The sequence below is a fragment of the Phalacrocorax aristotelis genome, chromosome 24, assembly GCF_949628215.1.
Source record: "Phalacrocorax aristotelis chromosome 24, bGulAri2.1, whole genome shotgun sequence".
Taxonomy (NCBI): Eukaryota; Metazoa; Chordata; class Aves; order Suliformes; family Phalacrocoracidae; genus Phalacrocorax; species Phalacrocorax aristotelis.
The window spans coordinates 1232285-1256431 of record NC_134299.1 but is presented as its reverse complement, the minus strand read 5'-3'; the positions used below and the strand labels follow the sequence as shown (position 1 = coordinate 1256431).

Here is a 24147-nt window from a genome sequence, read left to right as displayed (position 1 = left end):
AAATAAGAGCAATTGGTAAAGCAGTGATTTGCCAGCGTGCTGGGGCAGCGGCAGAGGTATGCTCAGAGTTGTGCGTGTCTGTTGGAGCGGTCAGCCTGTCTGATGTGCTTGTACAAGTACATGGAGTTTCAGTGTTGTTTCCCCTCCCTCAGGAAGAGGCTTGATTTATTTCTGTGTGGGAAGACACTGAACTGAATGATCACTAAAACTGTTTCTCAGAGATTGTTGAGTAATTATTTCTTTTGCACAGGATTATTTTGGTGTCTGTTCAGAGGTGATGATCAAGGACAATGTTGTGGTGGTTTATGAGGTGCTGGAAGAGATGCTGGACAACGGCTTTCCATTGGCAACAGAGTCTAATATTCTTAAGGAACTGATAAAACCTCCCACTATCCTGCGAACAGTTGTCAACACCATCACAGGTACAGGGAAACAAAAAGCAGATAAACTGGGGAGGCTGTGTGATGATATTCCTGCATAAGAAAATTAGGACATGGGTGAAGAAGATTTATGTTGTACTATACCATTCCAAACCCCAGCCATGGGTGTACTTAGGGAGTCCTGCGTTAGTGCTTTGCTTTGAGGTTCCTTCCAGTTGCAGCACCAGCTGCACTCCCCCCTTGCCTCCTTCCCTGAAACAGACAGATTACATTTCCAGGTTCAGCCATGACATGACTTCCTGGATGGGTTAATTTGGTGTGGGTTTTTTGTTGGGGTGGCTTTTTGTTCTGTTTTTTAGCTACACTTCCCCATGCCTTATGTGGTATGCTTTAGCATTGGATGTGAGAGAGATGTAAATTGTAGAATACAAACAGTGAGTCTGGAAGAGTAATTGCTCTCCTACAAAGAGAGAGAGGTTCTTGGAGATTAATTACAATTAAATTATACGAGGCCAAGGACTTGTTCCAGAGCATTGTCTAACTTTTGTGGTTGTTGTGATGCCTTTCTTTTCCAGGAAGCACTAATGTGGGTGACCAGCTTCCTACTGGACAGCTATCAGTGGTGCCTTGGAGACGTACTGGTGTAAAATATACTAACAATGAGGCGTATTTTGATGTGATTGAGGAGATAGATGCAATCATTGACAAATCGGGTATGGAAGTTGCTTCTGGCTAAGATGAGGGTAACTTGTCCTGATAGTGCCTGAAAAGCAATTTAGGGTTTCACAAAGGAGCTCCCCCATAAGTGTGGGAAGCTCTATTCCTTTTCTTACGCCGGAATGTTGCCAACTTCTAGGTGCTGTTCTGTCAAAAATTTGAGAGAGGTACCGAGGTTTTCACTTGTCCTTGTTCCTGAGGTCTTGTAAGCAATTCTTTATTGGGAAAGTAGTGCTATGCGCAATTTTAATTCGCTTTCTATCTCCTTTGCTTTTGTGCACCTTAGTCCTGTTAGAATTGGGAGCTAATTGTCATTGGCCATTAAAATGGATGTTGCTGGTGTCAGTGGTTCTTATTTGTGTGCATCTACTCTGGAAGTTGTTGGGAATGAGAAAAATGTTGAGTGGGCCGTATAATGTGCCATGACATTTCATAAAAATAATAAATTTCCTCCCTCCCCATTAATAGTTTTTCCACACTGGGATTTTTTTGATCAGGTTCACATAACCTCCCATGTTTACTTTATTGTCGCAGGTTCCACGATTACTGCTGAAATCCAAGGGGTGATTGATGCTTGTGTCAAGCTGACTGGGATGCCAGACCTTACCCTCTCCTTTATGGTAAAGCTCAAGGATGTATCTTAAGTATTTTGAAAAGGGTTTTGCAGCCCTGCTACTAGGATCTCAGTCTCATGCGGATGGATTCCAGTAGATCAGAACCTGGGTATGCCAAACAAAAAGAGAAAGAACTGACAATGGAAACTCTTGGTGAACTTCAACAAATTTGAGCCTAAAGGTTTTATTTTCAGATTCTTTGTTAAAAGTACTGTTAGAGTGTGCTGTGACTAAGTTTCTGAGATACAGTGCTTTGGACAGATATCCTAAAGGGCTATCTTTTTTATGAGTATGCATCAATGTAATTATTTGACATGACTGAATTTTCTAAGATAGGATAGAGGTTACTGAGTACTGCTATCACAGAATCATAGAATGGTTCAGGTTGGAAGGGACCTTTACAGGTCAGCTAGTCCAACCCCCTGCAGTGAGCAGGGACAATCACACAGATGTAACACCATCAAATGGCTTAATGTTTCTGACTGTAGATACCTTCAAGAGGGCAGAGCGCATCAAATGGTAGGACCTTCATGGACAGAAGATTGAGGAGAAGAAGAGGAGGTTATTTTAAGTAGTACTGCCTTCACTAACCTTGTGACTTTCTTTTATTTCAGAACCCTCGGTTACTGGATGATGTCAGCTTCCATCCATGTGTGCGTTTTAAGCGCTGGGAGTCGGAGAGAATACTCTCCTTCATTCCACCTGATGGAAATTTTCGCTTGCTCTCCTACCATGTCAGCGTTCAGAAGTAGGTGATGAATGTAGTGCTGTGAATTATGAAATTTGGATCTTTCTGGCTTGGGAGAAAAAAAAAAAGGAATTGCTTTTAAAGATCAGGTGGCATGTTGTGCCAAATGAAGCAGAGATGTGTGGTACCTTGCACTCCTCCTTTTTAAAAACACATTTTCTCCTTGTTTGGAGCAGTGATTCTGTCATTTCTTTTTGGTCAGCCAGCATTTTTCAAAGACTGGTAGCAGATGAACAAGCTAGAGAGGGAAAGAATTAGACAGTATGGAGTAATCAAGGTGTTGATTTTCTATGTTTATTAAAAACTTCTAGAATAACACAAGATAGTTTGGTAATCTTTTTGGCGTTTTGGCATCTCTCTTAATAGAACTACAAGTTCTTCACTGTTTGCACTCTTTTCTAGAAGCAGCTTACTGAGTACTAATTGGAGTTAGAGATGCTAAAGCATTTTGTTAGACTTTGTTGACTTGTCTCAAGTAGGTGAAAGGAGTGGGAAATCCAACTGAAAGCACAAACATGAAGTTCAAGTGCTGCTGCACCACCTGGAACTACTTGCCAGCTTGGTTGTGACATGGCAAAACATTCTGCATTCCTTGCTCAAGTCTCCTGTTACATTGGATGTAGTTACTTGTCCTGTAGAGAGGTAGAAAACTAAGATACAGCAAGCTTGATTAAAAGAAGTGTAATTAAGACTTGAGAACAGGATTCTGACTTTGCTCTTACATCGAACAAATGAGCATTGGGTTTCCTTCTCTTTTAAGGAGATTGGTTTCCAGTGTTTTCAGTGTAGGAAGCAAGGACTGCATTAGGAAAAGCAAAGATAAAGGTGAGAGATTGACAAGGACTTTATTTTCATGTCTTTATTCTAGTCTTGTGGCAATTCCTGTCTACGTTAAACACAACATCAGTTTCCGTGATAGCAGCTCACTGGGACGTTTTGAGATCACAGTGGGGCCAAAGCAGACTATGGGGAAGACTGTAGAGGGAGTGATGGTCACTAGCCAGATGCCAAAAGGTGTCTTAAATATGACCCTCACACCCTCTCAGGGAACACATATCTTTGATCCAGTTACAAAGGTAAGAGGAAAGACAGAAATTAGATTATTTTTTTTTTTAAATCTTTTTTAACTTTCAGCAAATGAAGCAAATGAAGTTGAGCTGTTCATGCTTGCGTCAACATTTCCTTGAACGTTGCTTTTCTGAAGGCAGTATCTTTTCTTGGGTGAAAACTTTATCTGGACAATTGCATACTCGAAGTTGTCTTAATCCCCACAACATATAGGTCAGCTGAGCGAATTGTAGTTCTGGTTGCTTGGTGTGTGCAGAAAATCCAAGAACTGGTATTGTATGATGAGGCATTAGTCTGGTGGATGGTTTACAAGCTTCTGCATATCTAGTTGTTATGCCTAGTACTGCATGATAGACTTGGTCCTTTGCAAAAATGGAGGATTTGGGCTGGTTAGTGGGTTTCAATTTGTTTTGATGTTCTAGTTTTGTTGTTTGGTGGTTGTCCCTGGAGTTCACTGCCTTCCCCCCCCCCCCCCCCCCCCCCCGCCTTATTGCAAACTTAAAGTTGATTGTTTACCCACAGTAGAGCCTCAAGCAACACTGCTTCAGCCACTTGGAAAGGAGGCGATTCTGCATTATTTTTGTCACTGTTACACACATGAAATGGGGCCTGTAGCACAAGTAGTGGAAATATAATTCATGGTAGGCTTTTGGGGAACCTCATGGAAAGACAGAGGGAGAACAGAGGTCCAAGGCCGCTGCTTCTTAAGCCTGTACTGTGTCTGTCCAACATGAAAGGCAAGATAGTAAGACAAAAACCTTTTCCATAAAGCAACGTTAAAAGCTGTCACTGGAAGGGGACTATTCTTTAGAGGGTGTTATAGCATTTCTGCTTCACTGCTGCATTTTCTGTTCCTTGAAGTTGCTGTCCTGGGATGTGGGGAAAATAAACCCTCAGAAGCTGCCAAGCCTGAAGGGGAGTGTGAGCCTGCAAGCTGGGACATCAAAACCAGATGAAAACCCCACCATTAACCTGCAGTTTAAAATTCAGCAGCTGGCTATATCTGGTAAGTGACTGTCAGGTAAAGAAGCTGAATATTCACTGCTGTGTCAGTGCTCACTCTGCATGTAGCTGAAGTAGCTCTGCAGGACTTCTGAAGTACATCCTATTTTAAATGTGTTCTTTAAGTAAAAAAATTGCATGCTTTGACTACAAATACATGGCTTTGTTCTCTCTGCTGCTCTGTGAAACAGCCTATCTACATTTCCCTGCATTTCATTCTTTCAGGGACCTATAAAGAATTCTAGGGTATGGGTGTGATTGTAAAGAATGATTCTGACAATTAGCAGTTGTCAGCTTTTCTCCGTTCTGTTTACTGCTTGCAAAAACTTTCCCTATGCTTTCCGCACCTCTAGTATGATCTTCTGTTCCTTTATCCTGAAGGCCTGTCTGCTTTGTTTGTGGCAGCAGTCTTATGCTGTGTTTGTTTACCTTTAGGACTGAAGGTGAATCGCTTGGACATGTATGGGGAGAAGTACAAGCCCTTCAAGGGGATAAAATACATGACTAAGGCTGGCAAGTTCCAAGTCCGAACCTAGAGGATCCCAATAGTGAGGAAGCGTACTCTCCTATTTCTCTTGTCTGTGGCTGTTGGATGCAGCCTCTTACCCCATCCATCTGTTTAGGGTTGCTCCCTTGCCTGTAGTAGCATGAGCAGGAGAGCCAGGGCTTAGGGTGCTGGGGAGCAGGGAAAAGTAAGATTGACCTGAAATCATCTCACCCCTCGCTGAGTCTGGAGAATTTGGAAAGATGCAGATGGGAGAGGTGTTCAGGTCCCTTGGGATTAGTGAGTCAGCTATGTAAGCTTATATCACCTTCATTTTGCTGTCTTAAAGGAAGTTCTAGGGATTTATTGCCTTTTGTAACTCCTTTTCCTTATATTTTGTCTGGCTCTATCCCTTTGAAGATGATACAAAGTTGAATTTCCACAAACTTCATCTCCAGTGTGTTGGTCTGGCATCTGCCCTTCTCCATCACTGGGTGTTAGGGTGGAGAGATGTATAGTTCTTGGAAGCAGAGAGATCATCTAGCCTCATTGTGCCTCAAAGAGACTGGAAGAAGTGGAAAAGTAGATTGTCCCACCTGGGATGGGAAGTTAAGTGGCCTGAGATTGGGGATGGTGCCACACAGGGAAGAAGGGAAGATGTGGATGCTTTTTCTAGATATTTCATAAGCCATCTTGGTCATCAGGTATCTTGAATCTCTGGAGATGGACTGGAAACCCACCCAAATCTTAGTATGATATTTTATGAAGGGCTGACTGTAGCACACGTGATCTTGTAACTGATGGGTGGTGACATCTCAATGTAGTTCTGCATCTCTTCTTATTTCGTCAGTATTTGAAGGTAGGGATTCTCCTAGCTTCTTTAGGGACTCAGGGAAGATACAGACAGGCGGGAGAAGTTTTGTGGACACACAGCACTCTGATGGAAACTGAAACTGTGGCTAAATGAAGATGATTGCTATTGTAACTTGTTGGAACCTCTTTTTGTCTCTGCCTGCCTATTACAAATGAAGGTGATACTGCTGTTCTCCTGCTCACCGACGTCTTTCCTTGAGATAATTGTGTCCTGGTACCTCTGTAGTGTTTCTGGCTGTCCTACCTCATTCGAGTTCCTGTACCAATCAGCTGCTGTGCAGGTGAATTCAAGCCTGCGCTGGATTTTTCACTGGGACCATCTGTTCTGCAGGAGCTGTTGCTGCATCTGCCATTCCAGTCCGAGCTTCATCTGTACAGCAAAAATGTGAAATGAGAGGCATCTGCACTGTTCTTTATTGTCTGTAATGTGCTCGTTGGCCACTAGATGCCAATGTGTTTTCTCTGTGGCAGCAGAACTTGTCCCTAAGCTGCTGTGCAAGTGACTACAGGTCAGGTGGCTGTGCAGCATGTACAGTTCATACGTGTGAACAGAACAAGGTGACCCTAAATGAAGGATAACATACATTCTGATTTGCATGTGATGCACACTTGCAGCGGAGGAGTGGCATCTTGCTTGTGGAAATGCAAGTTCCAGTGCAACTGATGAATGCCATAGCAGGTGGCCTTACTGCTGAGCGTGTTCAGTGCACATACCACCTTCAGCAAGGGCATCAATAAAATTCATTTTTACATGTCATCTGTGTCATTTCAGAGTGGTTTGTGTGGGCTTTACAAGAAATGCAGTTGGTATTTGAGGAGGAAGGTAAATAATGCCAATTGGATTGTGGCTAGTTGGTGTCTTAGGGAGATAAATGTCTGTCAGTAGTTGGGAGCGTAAGCTTGGGACTGAGTCACTGTCTGAAAAGCTACAATTAATTACTTTCTTGGTAATTTTTCTTAACGTTTCCCCAAAGGACTACTGAGCTCTTCCTAGACCCTCAGTGAAATTGTCTTTAGGAATGCAGCTAAACCATTTTTGTTCATGAGGTAGGGTTTTGGGTAGCAGGCTAAGGGCTGTGCTTTAATTATGAAGACAGTGAAATACCTCTTCATCTTCCTGCTCAAGTACTGCTATCATCCTTTGGCTTTGTAGCTTTGTTTTTTCAAGTATCTTTTCTTTCGTGCTTAAGTGATTCTTGTTACTTGAGATCTTGAAAGGCTGCTTATATGCATAAGGGTGTCTGGCCCTTATGACAAGCTTTCTGTATCAGTCTGAAATGTCTGCAAGTTGCAATGGAATGAAAGATGAAGCGGGGAGCAACATCAGTGAGATAACTTGGTAGATGATGATAAGGGGAGTTTTGGAGGGAGAAATACACAGTGTTGCACTTCAGTTACAATAAATGCTGAAAGAACTTGAACGTGATGATACCGACTGTGAAGTGAGTGGAAAGATGAGGCAAGCTGATGGCAATCATTATTGTCTTAGACCTTGTCTCAAGATGGTGCTACTCTGCTGGAAGAGGACAAGTAGGATAAGAAGAGGAAAAGCTGATGTAGAGGTGGAAACCATCTTGGGGATTTTTATCAGGGAGGGATGTAATAGGTAAAGAAGCCAGAGAAATGCAGTCAAATGCACTGAGGTAGGTGGCAGCAACTTTTGAGAAATGAAATGCGAGAAGTAAGGTTGGAGAAACATCAGTTCTAGTTAGTGGACTGGTATTTAGTAGATCTCACAGATTAAGGATCTGTTACAAAATGAGAGATAAAGAAGCATTTGGAAAAAAATTTGAGTCGATTCTGGGCCCTTTAAGTCAGCTACAGAGAAGATGTCACAGAAGACAGACCAGGGTGGAAGGAAGTAGCTAGTACAGAGATGGCAGCTAAGGCTTGCGTAGCTCTCTTATCACCTTGGATATTTCATCTAAGGGTACTTTCAAGGAGCTGGTAATGGCTGTGATGTAAAACTGTTCTCTGCAACTTATATTTTTGAAGGATGTATTTTTCTAAAAGATAGCAGTATCAGGTGTGGTTCAGTTACATTTTACTGGTGGCTGTTAGATCACATCAAGCTCAAATAACGTATTTAATAGACTGAATTGTCAAACAAAAGTTGTGTTCTTGAGGACACTTACCTGTGTTACTCATCGGAACAGTTTTGGGTGTTTTACAGGCTGCAAAGATTTGGCAGGCTTGTGAATGGCAGGATAGTGAGGCATAGCAGCACTTGGAAATGGGTTTAGGGGAGAGGAATGGAAATTAATTTGTCTTTTTCTCAAGGTTAATACTTAATAAAATACAAATAACAACAACAAAAATCACACCCAAAAACCTGCACTGTGACTCTTTTTCAATAAAAATCTTGGGTTTGGTTTTTTTTTGGCCTTCCACTGGCTGGAATATGTGACTCATTGCTGAAGCTAACTGGACTTACACTCCTGTTTCTCTGAGGACATTATGGAAGATCTCTTCGAGGTCAGTTTCTAAGGTGGTAGCTAGAAAGACATGGACCATTTGTAAAGCTGCCATTTACAAAACCCATTTGAGGAAGTAATGGCTGTCGTTACCAAATCTCTCTTCTGTACTTAGTTTCTCTATGTGACTGGAGGCTGTCCTAGTAGATCATCAGAGAGTTCCTTAAAACTGTGAGAGTAAACATTTTGAGTTACAATGTTTTGCCTTTCCCAAATAAAGCAGACTAGTTTTCTACCTACGATGCCTGATTGATACTAATGCTAAGCTCCTTTTGTAGCCTCAATATAATGTTTTTCCTTTTGTAAAATGGTAGCCACACCTGCTTCCTCTTACTTTATACAACAATTGGACAGGAAAGAATCTCTCAAAGAGGCTTAACTCTTAGGATGTGTATAGATACCACTTAGCGTCACACAGCAACTGCAATGCAAGTAAGTAATGCTTGATTATTGAGATTCTAGTTCATGGTGACTTGGTTATACCTGTCCTGCATTCTGTTACATGACCTATGCAGCCTTGAGACGTTTGACCTGATCTTTACTTGGGGATGTAAATCTAGCAGCTGCCTGAAATTGCCATCATTACACTTACCCTTTGCCCCACCCTGCTGTGCTAAAGAAAGAGCTTCTGCTTTCATGTCAGATGATAATGCATAGAAATTTTAATAGTCAAAAAGTAATGTGTTGATTCTGTGGCAGATAAGGCTGGTGGTGAGATCTGTACCTGTTCGATATTTATTTAAGTATTTAGTTCCTACCAGGAGGAAAAGCAAGTGGAAGAATGGAATGTCCTAACAAGTGTGCCATCCTGGATTTGCTCAGAGAGTTTAAGCTCAGACTCAGTTAATGAATGAGTTCCAAACTGAAAAAGCAAGTAGTATATTGATATGGAAATAAGCAGCCCATGCCTACAGCCTTGCTCTTTCTATTGGAGTCAAGCTGAAAGCAGCTTAAATAACCAAAGTAAAATAGTATAAGGACAGAGCTTAAGCCTGACTGGAATGTCTTCCAAATTTACAGCCAAATAAGGAGGGAGATGAAGTTTTCAGAAAACAAAATCTGTCCCCTTTGGCTTCAGTTCACACCCATTCCCAAAACAACATAGCTGTTCACGGGATGCATGATTCTCTCTCTTGGTTTATTCTCTCAGGCCAAAATTTATTTTTAATTGTACTCATGTGATCTGATGCAGGGAGAAAGCTTGGGGGTGGGGGGGAGGAGTGTTAGCTTCCGATTACCTGTAACAAGGAAAGGAGAGTGATTTGAGAATGTGCCCTTCCCACATGCTGCAGCTTGTCGTCATCTTGTACTGAAAGTCACAAGCATCTGGACCAACAGAACGCCCTGTCAGCGTCCTTAAAGCACCCAGAAGGAAGCTGGGAGGGCATGGCCGCAAGAGTGTGGATAGTTCGTTTTTCTTTCTCAGGGTTTCATGTTGTCCTGAATCCAGTCAAGATAACGATTCACATTTGTATAAACGCCAGGCATGTCTTTGCGGCCACAGCCTATTCCCCAGCTGATGATTCCAATTAGATACATACGATCATCCTTCATACAGACCAGAGGCCCTCCAGAGTCACCCTACAGAGAAGCAGCAGGTTAGTGACAATCTCATTTTTTGTTTGTTTGCCTGTTTTTGTGTTGGTTCCCCACACACACACACTGACTCTAGTGGTGTACTTGTGTCTACGGAAATACCCTACGTAGCACGCTCAAAAATCAAGAGCTCTTAGTAACAGCACTTTCACATAAGCCACTTTTGTGTTCCAGACTCCCTCAGTGCTGCTCCCATGGGGAGAGACCCCAACTAACACTGAAGTGTCTAACTTTGTATGGCGCTCATTTATGACATGTAGGTGAGATGTTGATGGGAACGAGAGGAATGCTCTTATTCAAGCTATGAAGGTCCAGGGTGGTGTTTTATACTGCTGTGTGTAACAGTAAAACAAAATTATTAAAGAGTGTTTTTAAACAGAAAGGATGCGGACTGAATGCATGCCCTCCTTTTTCCTCATGTTTTAGGTGCTCATTCTCCACCATCTTTTGGCCTTTATTTTTCTTTTCTCTGCTTTTCAGTAGAGCAGCACCCCCTTCCTCTTACAGAACCTCCTGCTGAGTGTTTTACATGCTCACATAAGAGAAAATATTAGGAAGTGCTGCTAAGGTGGAGTTTCCTGCTCAGTTTTGTGCTATTTCCTACATTTGGGACTTTCAATCTGTATTGTTCTGGTTTGCTTGGTTAAGCGTGGCCTGCTTTCCCAGCTATGAGGGGCAGGGGACGAAAAAAGAATGAGGAGCCATCAGTTCTGTTCAGTGAAAGTCTACTAGAACTTCCACGTAGCCAAGTGCAGAACTTAAAAAATTTTCTGAAGCTTTCTGTTTGGTTAGCTCAGACTATCAAGGACAGACCTAAAAAGAAAAGAGGACCAGAATTGGGTTTACCTTGCAGGCATCATCAAGGTTCCTCGTGTCTCCTGCACATAACATATTGTCTGTAACTGTCCGGTTGTCGAGATGCTGTGTTGTGCACCGACTGGCTGGAAACAGTCTGACATGGCCTTCTTTCAGGTGCTCTGAATAGAATGGAGAAACTGGAAGAAAAATGACAATATAAATATGTATATATGTCTGTGTGTATATATTTAAAAACAAAAATTGCGGTTCCGTTTCTGTAGTTTAGGGGTGTGTGGGTGGCTAAACTATTTCCTTGCCAAGGGGTCATCTTTAATTCTTGGGGGTTCTGCTTTGCTAGTGACAACAGCTTAAATCTGGCTGAGAGAGAATATTGCTTCTTTAGCAAGCTTAAATGCTAAAGAGGTTTTTGTAGGCTCCAAATTAAGGACTGCTGGGTTTCTTGGATGTGTAAGTCATCTTTGCACAGTTACATCAATCCAAATGAAATCACAGGAAGCGTCTATGAAAATCACTAACTGTATGGAACAGGATCCTGACTTTTTAACGTTAGTCCTGCCCTAACAAAAATCAGATGCCCTGTCGTACACGATACTGAGTAACTGGACAGGAATGTACGTTTGTGTTATGTTGGAATGGAAGGGATTTGTTTTTTTTTTATTTTGGGTGTTGGTTTTACTCTCCTGCATAGCTGCAGTTGCACAAAGCTGAAAGTTGGCAGGATTGTTGTTTTTCCTTCTAGCTTTGAATTACAGTTGCAGCATCCTTTCCCTCCCAGAGAGTTTATCCTGTACTCTCTGTAGGCAATGCTGAGGACTAGCTTTAAAAGCACTTTAAAAACACTTTATGCCACACCTATATGTTAAATCTTTAAGTCTGTTCCAAAACCCCTATGGGTTCAAATCACAATTAGATCTTGTTATGATGGTTGCTTTGCAGTCTCTGTCTCAAAGAGTTTACAAGATAGAGAATAAAAAGACATTAGTAGAAAGTGCCAGTAAAATAAGAGCTGGGTTTTCTTGTTTGTTTTAAATGTAGGTCAGCCTGTGTATAATTTCAGACAGGTTTTATTCCTGTTTGTTGTAGCTCATTTTTCAAAGCATTTAGCCAGCCTCCTAACATATATCTGGGACTGTTATTTCTTTAGTTTGTTGGGTTTGGTTCTTTTTTTGCTAATCACTGTACAGCCAACGTATCTTTAGAATAATGCAACTGCCTGTAACTGTGTAGTATATTAAATCTTGACAGAAGTGGATTTATGTCAGAATGACAATATCTAAATATACTCAGTACGGCCGAAGTGTGGTAGCCCGACTGCAAATTTTCTGTCTTTCCTCCCTTATCCATTGTGCCATTTTTTTGTGTTTCTACTGTTGGAGAGTACCAAGGAAGACTCTACTAGCCCTTGCAGTTGACAGAACTCAGATGAATGAAACAACTTACATAAACACAAGTTTTGCTGTATCTCCCACTTACGCTGTGCTGATATAAGCCTATATAATAATTCAGAGGTCACACATTAAGTGATGCTAAAGGCCCTTGTTTGAGGGCAGGGGACCCAAACTTCAGACATAGTATCTTCTACTTACATGTAGACATGTATCTTCTACTTACATTCTTCACTTCTGCCATAACCAGAGATCTCACATTCAGTCCAGTCAGGCAGCTGCAGTTCTCTTGCAGGGAGGCAGGCAGCACGGACAGTGTCTGTTTCGATAGCACAGTCTTCTGCATCTGAGTTCAACTGCAGCAGAGCTGAAGAGGGAAAAATATCCCCATGTCATTAACCACGAACTTGAGCCAACCATGACCTTTCCAGTCACGAGGTCAGAAAAGTTCTTACCAATATCATTGTTGAAATTTTCTGAGTCAAATCTCTGATGCACAATGTAGTTCTTCACTTGAAACTTTTGTTCATTTTTCTCGGGAGTTGCTCGGGAGGTCCTACCCAGCACAACCTTCAGCTGATTTGTACTAAAGCTGAAGAACAAGAGTCTTACTTCCTTCCCGTTAACTGGAGTGGACCCTTCCCTTTAAGATGTGCTGTTGGAGCTTCTGCTTCTCTTATTTTAGCACTATTACTAATTCATTACCCAGGCAGTTTGACCTCAAGTGTCCTATTTGCCTTTGTTTTTTGCTCTAATTGCTTACAGTCATCATGGCAAAGTTCCTCTGCCAGCCCCTAGTTGTTCTCAAGTTTCAGATGGCTCTGCATCTGCACTGACAACTTTGTTCTTCAGCTATTTGATATTCTGCTGTGGTACCTTAATGCCATGCTGCTAGTTTGCCCAATAAATGCCTGTCTGTAACGCTCAGCACAATTAACTCTATAATCTTTAGTGTAGAATGACTTACTGGGATAAAGAGCTTGCTTTTTTTTTTTTTTTTTTTTTTTTAAGTCTTTTACCCTTCCAGTAAGGCTATACTGGATGCTTTCCAGATTTATTTTTTTTTCCCCAGGCAGTACTGAATTGTCAACTTACCCTTCCTCAAAACAGTGAGCAGCTGACAAAACCCAGCAGGAACTGATCAGAATTCCTCCACAGAGGAAGTGCTCTCCAGGTGCTTGGCGATACTTCACAAAGATGGCAGCTTGCCATGGGTGAGCTGCAATGTCTGCATAGGAGCCACCTTTAATCCTGTACTGGCGTACTCTGCGCTGCCTTAAGCCACAGGTGGCTGTGGATGACAAACGCAGAAATTGGCTTTTTTTTCAGGCACTCTTGCTTTGAGTGAGGGTTAAGAGCCTGTTAGTTGGCAGGGCACGTTGAGGCAGCCTGGCGTGAACTGTTCAGTATCTATCTGACTCATTCCTGTCTCTTAGGAAACTTGTAATCTGATTTGAAAAATACAGTAAGGAAACCCTGCCTTTTCTGTCCTCCATTTTTGCAATCTTCCCTTCTGGCAGGAAAAAAAAAAAAGGCATTTCTGTGAGGATGGAGCCACAAAATCCCTTTCTACTCCAAAAACCTTTTTTTTCTTTTCCCCCAGCTCTTATTTTACTGTAAGAGGCTTGAGTTTAATACAAATGACATGCAGAACATTAATGCCTCAAAGAAAGAGAAGCATCAGGAGTGCTAGGATCCTTACAGCAAGTAGGCACATTGCAGTACTCCCATGTGAGCTGATTTCCTTTCAGTACATGGCACCAGGGCTTGCTGTCATTGTCAGGATTCCTACAGCACAGGGAAGAGAAGAGATATTTGTGTTATTAAATGCAGAGAGTTTGGGGAGACCTAAAGGTGGCACTGTGACCCGAGTGTAGTCTTTTTGATTGTTCTAAAGATACAGAGGGCCCTAGGGACATGTGGAATCTGCATTTATGGAGTCTGATGTTAGAGAAGCATAGGTAGGTCAGGTGGAATGAAATTGCTATTGTCAGTGAGCTTTATTCCCAGCAGTAATGTATTTCCTGTGCTTTAATAATGCATGTAAAAGACCAGAGCCCTGCCTCAAGAGTACCGCAAGGAAATTTGGGGTTTTTTTTTTTAATTCTGTAACTGACTACATACCGGCAGAAATTGTGGCTTCCAAGGCCCAGCTGGTAAGCGTCTCTTCTCCAAGCAGTATATAACTTGTTGATAAGGATTCCAGAATTCCACCTCAGACAGGTAGCTCCGGAACTGGTAACACTGTGGCTGCCTCGGTAATCTGTGCCTCTTCCAGATTTGCAGTTGATGTTCCCAACTTCAATAAGAAAGCTGCACGTTAACTGATGGATGTGAACCCACCAGCTGTTCCTAACTGATTTCTGTGAAGGCATCTATAGATTAGCTATACTTATGTCAGTCTCTCGGTGTCATAAATATTAAAAGCTTAAACATGATTTAACAAGGGAGTCTCAACTTTTCAGGCTACAGAAACCGAGTAAGTCCACAGAGAACCCTTGTATACGCAGTGAATCACAGAAGCTCTGAAGTCCCTTCCCTACCCCCCTGCATGTACCTTTTGAACAGGAGGGCACACTGCAGTGTTCCCAGATGTACTTTCCCCCTTTATAGATATAGCACCAAGGTCTGGAATCCTCATCTGGGTTTCTGAAAGAGTTATGATATTATGCATCATTATAAAGCTATTGTTATTAGTCCCATGTCTGCCACCTAGTTCGGTAGCTTAATCCTGTTCTGTGGTGAAGACGTGGACTGAACCATCAGAAGTCATTTGGATTGCTATTTTAATTACAAAATTGTAGAGTACATGGAGGTGAGGATGAGACAGCCAGTAACTAGCAGGAGTGGACAGCTTGTTTAATTCATATGCAGGAAGCACTATATTTTTAGAGTTTTGAGCAGGATCTGAAGCTGCAGGAAGCTGGCTTACAAAGGAAGTTTTAGGCAATGAGAAGGGACAAGGGGGAAAGACTCTGGGGTGAGAGATGTATGTATTTTGTAGCCTGTCATAAGCATCAAGCCTAGATAGATCTGAAGTTCAGGTATGTCTACAGAAGTTGCAATCGCTGCTCACGGGCTGCGCTGTGTTTGCACCTGTGCCGAGTGTTCTCTGCTTGGTATTAGACTGTTGCAAACAGCTGTTTCTTTGCTCCTAGCTCCTAGAATGGGCTGATTCCGGTGGCTCTGACCTGTGTGCCATCAGCCCCTCACCTGCAATAGTTGTGATTGCCCAATCCCAGCTCAGCAGCATCCTCTCTTCGGCTGCTGTATGTCCGGTCCATCAAGCCATTGCTATTCCAATTTAAACATTGAGTTCCACTCTCTGTCATGCTCCATGTACCCCTGTATGTTACTCCAGCATCTTTGTAGCACTTGACTTCAGTATCTGAACAAAAGGGCACAAAATGTTACTGTAAGGTCAGCATCCCAAACTCTGCTTTCCCAGTCTTTGCTCTGTTTAAACTTGGCTCCCAGGTGTCTTGTCTAGTAAGTCAGTGAAAATGCCTTGCCAGGCAGACTGTAAGTATACACAAAAGCCTTCAGCTCCAAAATACAGAGTTTTATTAAGATGAGAACAGGCCATGTGTCCTTCTTAAAAGTTCTTTGTAGAATAAAAAGAGGCAACTTAACAAAGAGCCTAGTATACAGCAGCAGCTTCTGGGTACCTCATCCTTCTGCACTGCAGAGCTAAACCCAGCAGCGTTGTTCACAGTAATTGAGATGGCATACTTGCCTATTTCACACTGCTTCCCAGAGAAACCTTGGTGGCACTGGCAGATGAAGAGCTGTGGGGAATAATACGCCTGTGAACACTGGCCCCCATTGTAGCATTTATTTCTAGTGCAGGCTGTGGAATAAGCAAAAGCCAGGAAATACTGTTAGAAGTAAGAAGCTGGCAATATATACCCATCTTTCCTCTCCTGTCAGTCTCCTTTAGCCTGTTGTATTTTTCCCTGCCTACCTGTTATTGTCATGTACTTAGTCTTTTCATGTAGTGCTTACATTCCTCCTTTGCTCCATTCTCCCCACATACACTATTAGGAGCCTTCCTCAGCCTCTTGCCCACTCCCGCTTAGTCCTGCCTGAGTCGGTATATAGTAGTATTTTCATTTCTATCCTGTTATATTTCAAGCCAAGTTTTCTGTGTGATGACTCCTTCCCTGACAGTGGAGTTCTTCTTTAGGATGATTAGATGGACAGTCTCTCATCCCCCACCATTTCCTTTCTCTTTTTCATACTCACCTCTGACAGGCACAGTGTGGCAGCGACTCCGACCACTGTCGCACCTACAGTATTCTATTCTGCTCCCTGAGAGACTCAGCCAGGTCCCCCTGTGCTGGTAAATTTCTCCAGATGAACTGTCTGTGCAAATGGCTGTAGTTGGAGAAAGGAAATCCTCTTTTAGAGATTCAGGGAAAAGACCTGACTGAGCAAAAGAACTGCCTTCTCTTTCCAGGACAAAAGTATCCATGATGGGAGCATCTAACGGGCTGCCCTTCTTCCTCCTCGGACCACAATTGTCCTGTCTCTCTCACTGCTGTATTACTGGATGTACTTTTCCACTATTGACCGGCCTCTTTTTGAAGAGCAGAGGGAGGGCAAAACTTTGTTCTTTGAGTTGTGGGTGGTATTAATGGTCTGGTATTCTGCCTTCTGAATCTCTCATCCAGATAACCATGACAAACAGCTTTCAGGCTCCATTCCCTCAGCATCATCTGCTTCCCCCTCCTGGGTTCGCAAAGCTCCAGGTAACAAGGTTGTAGTTTGCCTGGCTTACCTCTAGATCTGGCTCCCCGTTTGAAACGTACGCGCAAGCCCTGCAAGCAAAGGAGGTTAATTCTGTGAGTAACTGCTCTCCTAAGAAAACTGAGAGAACAAGTGCCTCCAAAGCGCCAGCCCTCTTCTTGAGGGCTTGTAAATCAGGGGAGCTCTGAGCGACTGTCTGCCCCCCCGACAGTCCAATGAAGAGTGCCTTTAGTACCTCAGCATGGGTACCGAGAACTGTAAATCACTGAGTTGCCACAGTTTACCAGGTGATTGCTCGTCATCTGAAAGACGTGAACTTGGGATGTGCTGTATTTGCACCGTGCACGAAGTGACTATGTGCGCTTGGGGCATTGCAAGTGCTAACTAAAGCTTGTCAGCTTTCTGCTATTTGAAGGAGGTTCAAGCAAATAATTTCCAAAGAAGTAAATGTGAACAAGCAGTTATTTTTGCTCATTGACATGCAGTTTCCCCATAAGCCTCTGTAGCTTGATTACCTTTGAGAGATGTCTCCTGCAGCCAACTAAATAAATATTTTGGATAAAGTGTTGAGGAACAAACCAATTTAGAAAGCTTCTTTATCAGGCCACAAGAGAAAGAATAACAAAAAGAAAGAGGAAGGCTGGGATAGAAAGTTTTTGAGAAAGAGACTAAACATTTTAGCACTGTGTAAGGTTTACTCAAGCTGTACAATGCAAGGCTTAAAGTGAAGGGACATGGGAACAACTGATGTCCAGTTCTAAGTCAGAGTAACGATGAAGGTGATGACAATAGAAAGACAATTAAAGGGTGATCACAATAGGACTCTTAATTGAAAGGTGGCAGTGAACAGATATACCAAGAAAATTTGGAGAAGACTTGCTTACTGACATGAAAACCAGCCAGGATAACACCTTACTGAAAATCCCAGCTTAGAGGTAGACTACTTTGTAAAGTTTTCCTTCCTCTGCTTTCTAATGATAGAACCAGATTCTCCTGCTGCCTGATGCAGACAGCTGGAGTCTGGTAAGGAAGTGCTGCTGGAAACGCAGGAGGATGGTAACAGCATTATTTGATGAATTAGCCTCTTACCTGGCACTGAGCAGTGATGGTTGCTCCCACCAGCAGGAGGACACATGGCAGTATGCCTTCCATTCTGAGTGTTTTCCACATCACCGCCGAATCTCAGGTTATCTATAGAGACAAAAGGAAAAATAAGATGTTGAACAAAGGCATTTTACAGCGTGAATGGAGTTCAAGGTCATGAATTTAAATCAAGGTTTAAAATTATGAAAATTCTTCTTATGTTAAAAACACACTTTCTAGCCTGCAGTTCTCAGCCATGTGGGCTAGCTGTCCTGGCGTCCCTGGTCAGGGGAAATGGCCAGGCTGGACCCAGACATGCTTTTACTTGATAGACTTCAAAACCTGACAAGCTAAAGCACACCCTTTGAGATCCGGAGGAAACTCAGTGTTTCCTGGGGAATAACACTGGTAGAAGTAAATTCCAAGTCGTTTTTCCCAAGGTTGCTGGAAGCCAACAGTATCATGTGCATTATTACAGTGATGGACTTGTCTAATGAAGGAGTGTAATGCTGACTGGAAAGTGTTGCTTGAGATTCAGGTCACTGAGGCCTATCGAAGAGGTCGCTTGCAGGGGCACAAACATCTGCAGAGTCAGTCTGTGATAATAATGGTTTAAGAGGATTTGCATTTCTGCGGAGACTGCTTCTTTGAGTGAGAGCGAGGGCTTTTCTGTTGTGTAGAGGATGCGCCAGCAAGGAGACTTAGGTTGTTGATAGGTAGGGACAGCACTGCCATGTCTTTGATTTTCAGTATTCCTACAACTTCTCCCCGGCTTAGCTTTTAGTTTCTACTGTTGTCATATGCTTTTGCTAAAAATGGAGAGTATGGCAATTGGGTTTTGGCCTGGCATTCTCATTTATTGGTTGCAGCATTTCCTTCCTTGTGTCACTTCCATACACTCACAGCTACATCTTACTTCCTCTAATCTGTTCAACAGCTTTACACTTCAGACAAAGCCTTCTCCCATCACACATGAAGAGTTTCTGCTTCCTCCAGACTAATTTACATAGTCTGTCTCCTACAGCAGTAGCCTTGGGAGAGAACCTCCAATGATCTGTGGGTAATCATCAGCTGGTATGGTGTGGCTTGGATTAAGGCTGAACCTGGGTTTCTGCCTCCATTCATCTCATTTGCTTTGAAAATCTACTTCTCTCTTAACTCATCAGAGGATGATTTCCCACCTGGTGAAATTGCTGCTCTGACCTGGCCACAGATAGCTATAGGAAGGACATTTGGGTACTGTGATCCATCTGTAATCCTTCCTACTGTAGCAAAATTTATTTCTGTCTGGCCTTGAGCCCGCAAGTTTCTTAGCAGAAGAGTGAATTTAGATCTCTGTAGCCACTCACTGCAGCGAGATGCACTACCCTCTTGGGTACTAGTTTCCCCTCCCCCAGTTTGCTTCCTGACAAAGGAGGAAAAATTATTTCTTTCACTGAAGCCAAGTGCCTGTGTAAGCACTGACTTGTTTAGGACAGCTGCTGGCCAGACAGAAAATTCTCAGCAGCTCATAACGCAGTGGCATCTTGAGCATATACAAAACTTTACCGCTGAAATTAAGCAACACGGGTTTTTTCCCTTGCTGTAATAAACACCATTTCTAATCTCATCCTCATAGCAGAAAAATGCACTGGATGTGACAGACAGAGGCAGTGAAGGGCTTTCTGAGGTGGTCTGGTGCCTATGAAGGCAGTGCACTTTGCTGTGGGCTTCCAGCTCCTCCGATAACCCCTGTAGGAAAAATCCCTGAGAAGATGTATTTTGCCCATTCTTTTATCTTGGTGACCTTGTAGTAACTGTAAAAGAACAGGCAAATGGATGTATAAAAGAGAAATCCAGTAAAGCCTGACCTTAGCAGCATGACTTTGGTAGCTAGCGAAGTTCTATTTTATATTTAGAAACACTGCTGAACTTAAGGACTTTAGATGAGGATTTACTGGTACGCCACCAGGACTCTGTTGCGGGGGGAAGAGGCTGTTGTTCATGGCAAAGCTTAAACTAGTAAGATGGATACAAATGATTTTACAGTGTCAGAAGTTTAGCAACTTAGTGCCCTTGGGAGTTTTTGGAAACATGGCATTATATAGTAAGGTCCAATACATCTATTAAAAACTATGAAGGTATTATAGATTTTCACAGCTGAGTAATAGCTTTTAAGGACTGGAGTTGTCATTACTATGTAATCTGAAATCTTTACAATAAGACAGATAACTTTATCACAGATTTGCTGACTTGAACCCATAATTTTCTTCCTAAAAGTAATAGTTACTCCTGCATGCAGTAAAGTATCTCTTTTTTACAATTGAACGAGACATAAGTAATCACTAGCGTGAACAGATTTAGCCTGATCCTCTGTACTAACCAAAACTGCTGCAGCAGTCAGTCTAGATGGCCGAGATGATGAATCACGAGAGCGCGATGTAGATGGGAACCCCCCTGCTTTGAATGAGCCCAGCACCAGAGGTTCATTTTCTCTCTTGCTTTGAAAACGTAATGCCTCCTATACAAACCGAGAGCTGGGAGCAAGGTAGAGTAGCAGGCAAGAAGACAAAATTTCGTTCCCAACCTCTGCAATTGATCTGCAGTTCCAAATCTTCTAGATAATATTCAGGCACTGTCTCCCTTACTATCAGCTTTTTATCATCTACATTGTATGATCCCTGAGCAAGTAGAAAGCTACTCCAATTGTTTGAGAAAACTACTACTTTCAGAAATTAGGAGCTCAGGCTCTGTTTATGTAAAGCCAGAGAAGGCAACTGGATAATAGCTGATGAAATTGGAGTGTGACTAATATTAACGAATTAGGATTCAAGGCTAAAAAGGCAGAGAGTTTGTGGGTTGTTGTTTGGGTTTTTTTTTGAGATTTATTCAAAGAAAAAGCAAAAGGCACAAATGCGACAGTCTCTGAAGCAGAACTGGGAGTACAGCAGGACAGTTTAGGCTGTGGTTTCTCATCATTAGACCACACAAAGAGGAGACTTAAGTTGCAAGTCAGACTGAAAAGATTCACAGGAACAGCTTCCAAGAACCTTAGTTACTCCAAGTCTTGTCACACAAAGGTCACACCTTGATGATGAGATCTTTGTAATTCAGAGCATATCTCAGGGATTTGTATTAGTACGCAGACTTTGTGGTATACTTTTTATATACTTTTAAGCCCTTTCTCACCTCCTAGGAAGCATTTTGCATTGTAGAGCAAGCCTTTTTAAAAGCTGTAAGAGCTATTTCCAAACAGGCATTGACTTCAATTGAATTGGAACTAAATCAGCAGCGTTCCCAAAGCTGAAGCGGACAATCTGAACTGCTACCCAGAGTCATCTGGTTGCTGCTGTAACCCTGTGCTGTATTATCCTTACTTCCTGCAGCTGGAGCTCATTACTGGAGCTATGCAGGCTTGTGTTCGGCATCCCACAGGAGCAAGCTTGTAACTTGCTAATTGTTAGTACTGCTGGTCATCTTTGTTGCTGTCTATGGAGAAGGCTTTAAGTTCTTAGAGCTTTAAGAAATTAGATTCTGCTAGCTGAGACCTTGTTATGGGAAGGTTCATTCAGTGAAGCTACTTACCTGAGTTGAGCTGCTTTGTTAGAGTTTCTCTCTAGGAAGCACTGTAAAGAACTGTTGAGTCCTCATTTCTGAGGCCTGCTGGGATGCCCCCAAAACAAGGCAACACTGGTGAAATAAGATTTTTTTTTTTTTTTTGTGGGAGGACAGAGTGTCAAAGCTGGCTTAACTTAGAGGAAGTCCCAGCTGCGTGAAACCAGCAGGAAACTATAGCTAGTTTTCAGGGGGGAGGGGGAGACATCTTTCAAATTAAAAAAAAAAGGCATTTCAGTCTTGGAGACTGACGTGAAAGGAGGAGTCCCTGTTTAAAAAGCACCTGCATCAAGTTTACGGTTATAATTCATTTTATCCCATATCTGCTTGTATAGCAGACTATTTCTAGTCTTACATAGCACGTGCTTATACTGCAGAATGTGACAGACAGTCTCCCTAAATTCACCTTGCATTGGATGCCACATCCTTTCTTCCACTTACTCCTGCTGCCCCTGTTCAGGCTAGCTTACCTTACAATGCTGCAGCCCGCCCTTCCCTCCTTCCCCATCTCCATGGGGGATGCCTGTCCATCCACTGGTGGCTGCTGTCCCACCATGCATGGAGGACTGGTAACAGATGTTGCCAGATGTTTATTTTCCGTTTTGGGAAAGGTACAACTTAGGCCAGTCAATTGGAATGTTCCGAATGATAAGCCCTATCAAACTGAAACCATATGGGTCTTTGAAAAATACCATGTTTACAAGACTCTAAGCAGAAATCTGTAAGCAGTGTGCTTTCTGGTAGGGTTCTCCTAAACAGTTCGTGCCCTCTGCTCTCACCCTTTCACAGTATCACAGAATGGTGGGGTTTGGAAGGGACCTGACCTCTGGAGATCATCTTGTCCAACCCCCGTGCTTGAGCAGGCACACCTAGAGCAAGGGGCACAGGAACACATCCAGGCGGGTTTTGAATGCTTTGCTTCATCTCTGATCAAAAATACTCTAGCAATAAGCCAGAGGCCTAGATGTGGTGCTCTGACATTTCGATTCTATGCTTTCAGGTACATTTGGACATAAAGATATAGGATATCCTAAATTTATCTCTTTGCTGAAGCATCAGCAGCAGGAATACTTTAAATCCCACATATTAATTTATTATTATTATCAGCCCTTCTGAGCATTAAGAGTGTATTATCCTACCAATGTGGAATAAGACCTAAAAAAGGGATGTATTTTATCAAGGTTGAACAAAAAGTAATTAATAGAAATTAAAAGTAGCTCTCCCCCCCGGCCCCCCGTATGCCTCCCAATAACCTAGTATGTCCGTTCCAGAATACTTTGATTCTGAATCTACAGCACTAATAGCTTTCTTGCTGATGAACAGCTATCTTGATCTAGGTCAAGCTAAAGACTGCAAATCCTTGCTGCTTTTCCCTGCCTTCTGGAGAAAGAGCTTCTGTATCCCTTTCCTAAACTGAGCAGGTGAATATCAGAGTTGTACAATTTCTCTTTAAAATATAACAGTGGACAGACTTCTGCTTCTGGAGAAAAGAATTTAAAAAAAACAAACCAAACCAAAGTAAGATTCTGTAGTCTTCGAAGACATCAGAGGAAATGGATGTTTCAAACTCTGGCTTCGTTTTGGGAATCATTCTCAATATTTCCTGTGGTTTTGGCCGCATTTGAAAAGAAGCGTGTTTAGGGAGAACTGAAGAAGACCCGCCCTCCTCCTCTTTGTCCCTCCATTACCCTGGTTGGGAGCCTGGTGTGAAAGGCATAGTCTGATCTCTCCCAGGAGGACGATAAATTATCCTTTCACAGCTAGCTCTCTGGGTCTCTCCTTACCATCAAGATATTTGTCGGTAACTCTTCCTTTGTTTTAAGTTCTTCTGCTAATGTTCTTTGTGCAGGGGACTCCTCCCTGCTAACTGCTCAGAGCCTGAGGCTGTCAGCCCTTTCCCTGGAATAGCTGAAGCTTGCTTGAAACAACAAAAAGCTAGCAGCTTTACCCAGCATTATGAATCTCTTCAAAAGCTGAAAGGCAATAGCTCAGTTAACTACCATGGTGCTTCAGTGGGATTAATTAAATATTATTATTTAATAGTATTTAATGACAATGCCACTGATGTTGAAAACGGGAAATGCACTTTCTGAAACAGGTGCTGAGCAGTACCTACCTTTTTGCCTTTTCTCGTCTGTATTCTGCTGATGATTTCCTTTCCAGACCCGTCTGGGGTTGTTTTTTCTGCGCCTCTGCTCTGATCTCTCCGAACAGCTCCCGTCCTACTTAAAACTCCACTCGAGGGGGTGGAGACTCGAGAGGGCAGTGGGGCGTGCTTCCCCCCAGCCCTTCCAGAGGATCGGGGGATGGTCTGGGGCAGTGCCCTGTGGCCAGGCTGTCAGAGAGTCTGTGCGGGACAGAGGACAGCTTGCTTGCAGAAGTGAGCAGGGTGTGCTGGATTTTACAGCCAGTTTGTTTGGTTCTTTCTCTCTTCCAGTCAGAGAGCAGATGCAGCCTTCAAAACAATTTTTCCCCATTGACCACCTTAAGCTTCAGTGACGGCGAGAATAGCGTGTATCTCGTATGACAGACAGTCCCATCGTGCTGCCAGGAACGTGAGT

At 42.7% G+C, this 24147-nt stretch overlaps 2 protein-coding genes across 8 annotated transcripts in view; one reads left to right on the top strand and one right to left on the bottom strand.

The window, feature by feature from the left end:
* AP3M2 (adaptor related protein complex 3 subunit mu 2) overlaps positions 1 to 6643 on the top strand; it is an 11988-nt gene extending 5345 nt beyond the window's left edge. Inside the window, exons 4-10 of the mRNA XM_075117481.1 lie at positions 251 to 422; positions 956 to 1093; positions 1632 to 1717; positions 2326 to 2459; positions 3328 to 3535; positions 4389 to 4533; positions 4965 to 6643. Coding sequence (XP_074973582.1) covers positions 251 to 422; positions 956 to 1093; positions 1632 to 1717; positions 2326 to 2459; positions 3328 to 3535; positions 4389 to 4533; positions 4965 to 5065 — 984 coding nt within the window. The 3' untranslated portion in view covers positions 5066 to 6643. The remainder of the gene's footprint in view (positions 1 to 250; positions 423 to 955; positions 1094 to 1631; positions 1718 to 2325; positions 2460 to 3327; positions 3536 to 4388; positions 4534 to 4964) is intronic.
* Positions 1589 to 24147, bottom strand: PLAT (plasminogen activator, tissue type). 7 transcript variants are annotated; one of them, XR_012657402.1, is made up of 17 exons: positions 23703 to 24147; positions 17999 to 18100; positions 16941 to 16980; positions 16406 to 16537; positions 15897 to 16010; positions 15374 to 15548; positions 14718 to 14809; positions 14285 to 14459; positions 13863 to 13948; positions 13256 to 13451; positions 12616 to 12752; positions 12387 to 12527; positions 10803 to 10951; positions 9599 to 9941; positions 2588 to 2697; positions 2303 to 2508; positions 1589 to 1816 (listed from the first exon to the last, which is right to left on the bottom strand). XR_012657402.1 is itself a non-coding variant. In XM_075074685.1 (15 exons), exons 3-15 carry the CDS (start codon positions 18077 to 18079, stop codon positions 9783 to 9785), a joined length of 1677 nt encoding a protein of 558 aa, XP_074930786.1. In that variant the 5' UTR covers positions 18080 to 18100; positions 20355 to 20508; positions 21557 to 21661; the 3' UTR covers positions 9480 to 9782. The 7 variants fall into 7 exon arrangements, 3 of the variants coding, with proteins under 3 accessions (XP_074930786.1, XP_074930785.1, XP_074930787.1); XR_012657403.1 differs by lacking the exon at positions 2588 to 2697; XR_012657404.1 differs by lacking the exons at positions 1589 to 1816; positions 2303 to 2508; positions 2588 to 2697 and adding an exon at positions 2733 to 3091.